Here is a 2368-nt window from a genome sequence, read left to right on the forward strand (position 1 = left end):
ATACTAAACCTGATTCTTTTGTTCTTAAGTTAGACTATGATCCTATCTACCAAGATACTTCTTTTGTCTATACTTACGATTATTAAATTTGTTATTAAAAACAAATTATTAGTTGTAATTTTTGTTAAATTAACTTTTTTCTATTTTTTATTTAAATAAACTCAAATTAGGATTTATAATAACAAAATAATAAAGAGAAAAAAGTGTTTTATCTAGTTTTGTTAAGAGTTTATACTTGTACTATTTTAAAGAATAAATCAATTCAAGTCATAATATTGTCTTTGTCATTAAAATAAATTAATCTGCTTTAATAACCATTTGCACAAAGAACTGTGTGATGTGTCTTACATTCTTATAATGTCAATTAAATGAAAAGGTGAACAAACATTATTTCAAGAAATTAAAACAATGAAATAAAATAAAATGAAAAAGAAGGTAGTAAAAGATAAAATGGTTTAATACAAACAACAACTAAAGAATATAAAAAGGGATAAATAAAAAGAATAAAAGATTTGTTTTTTATATTTTTGTTTTAAATGAAAGAACTAAGAAAAAAAAAACAAAAAAACAAAAAGAATTGAAAGAGAAATGGAAGAGTTAAAAATTGAGATAATTCCAATTATAAGTGAAGAAGAAACAAGAGAATTAATAAAAGAGAGATGTATTGTAGGAAGGATTATTGAAAAAAAAATGACAGGAAAAATAATGAAAGAAATACAAGAACTTCCAGTAGGAATGAATCATTTAAAAAGGATAAGACGATATGAAGGAGAATTAGAAATAATAATTTGTAAAATAAAACAAGAAGAAGAAAATAAAAAAGAAGAAGAAATAATAAACGAATGGAAAATAAAAGAAAATAATATTCAAATGATACAAAAATTAGAAGGAATTGATATAAATTCAATTAAAATTATTGAAGTACCAAAATATGCACCAGTTAATAAAGAACAATATAAAGTATTCTCAAAAGTTTGGCCATGTAATTTACTTCCACCTTCATTACCAACACCAAACATTGAATATGAAGAAATAAATTATATTAAAGAAATGTTTAATAAATTAAATATTAATCAAAACATTGAAACTCAAACAATAAATGAAGAATTAAAATGTGATAAAAGATGTATTGCTTTAGTTTGTAATTGTAATAAAATAATTGAAACAATTCAAAAAGATACTACAATAAAATCTAATCACCCTTTACTTCATGCTCCTTTTAATGCATTACAATCAATTCCTTTGAATCATAAAAAATATCTATGTACTGGATTTGATCTTTTTACTACTCATGAACCTTGTTTAATGTGTGGAATGGCTTTATTACATTCAAGATTCGGAAGAGTTTTTTTTATTCATCAACATAAAACAAATGGTGCATTTACTATTCATCACTTAAATAAAAAGAAACAACTTAATCATCATTTTAATGTTTATCAAATAAAGTTTATTTAATTATTCTTTTTTTCTGACAAGATTAATTTATTTTTTTATGTTTTTTTTAATAAAATAATCAAGGAAATCCTTTTCCAATGAATGAAATACAACAAATTTTAATGCAATGATTATTGTGTAATAACAATTTGTATTGTAAAGAAAAGCAAACAATTGATAGAAAGCTATTATCATACAATAAAAAGAGAAATGTCAATAGCAATAAATGGCATAATAAGAATGATAAACGATACACCAAGGAAAATTGATTAGAAGAAGAAAAAAAAAAAAAAAAGGTCAATTATTAGATATATCCACAATTGGATTTTCTTCACATTGAGAAGTGATTATTTCAGTTTCTTCATTATACTATATTTGTGTAATAGAGTTCATTTTTAACATACTCGCATTAGATTGTTCTGCTTCTAATGTGCTGCCAGAATTGAATGTGTAAAACATTAAGTCTTTCATATTTTTATAATGATTGTTCGTAGAATTTTGGCAAAGTCTAATTTTAATTTCAATGTTTTTAATCTTCTTACAGACTCTTTGTGTATTAATCAATTTATTGATAATATAACAGTGATTATTTCTACATATATTATTTCTCTATTATTTCTTAATTTCTCTTGTAATTCTTTGTATTTATTTATTTTGTGAATGTAATTTAATTCTAAATTATTATCTTGACATATAACAACATCTATATTATATCATTTTCTTTCATATTTTGATAATATATATCTGGTCTTCTAGCATGGAAAGAATGGTCACTAACCAATAAATCTTTATTGTAAGTTATAACCATTTCATCATTATTAATACATTTAGGAGGATTATTAAAATCAATAGCATCAAATTCATTAAAATGTGTAATTAATATCTGTTTATATATTTGTTTACATACATAATCATGTTTTGATATTTGATTCTT

General features: G+C 21.9%; 1 protein-coding gene across 1 annotated transcript, besides 2 other annotated features; it reads left to right on the top strand.

Annotated features, from left to right (window-relative positions):
* Window positions 1-588: 588 nt before the first annotated feature.
* Window positions 589-1455, top strand: EHI_019970 (uncharacterized protein; the record flags this gene model as incomplete). The annotated part of the gene is made up of 1 exon (XM_644881.1): window positions 589-1455. One exon carries the CDS (start codon window positions 589-591, stop codon window positions 1453-1455), a length of 867 nt encoding a protein of 288 aa, XP_649973.1.
* Window positions 1456-1519: 64 nt separating this feature from the next.
* Window positions 1520-1728: a repeat region.
* Window positions 1717-2368: a repeat region.

The sequence above is a fragment of the Entamoeba histolytica genome, genomic scaffold (genome assembly GCF_000208925.1).
Source record: "Entamoeba histolytica HM-1:IMSS scf_1104750516577 genomic scaffold, whole genome shotgun sequence".
NCBI lineage: Eukaryota > Evosea > Mastigamoebida > Endamoebidae > Entamoeba > Entamoeba histolytica.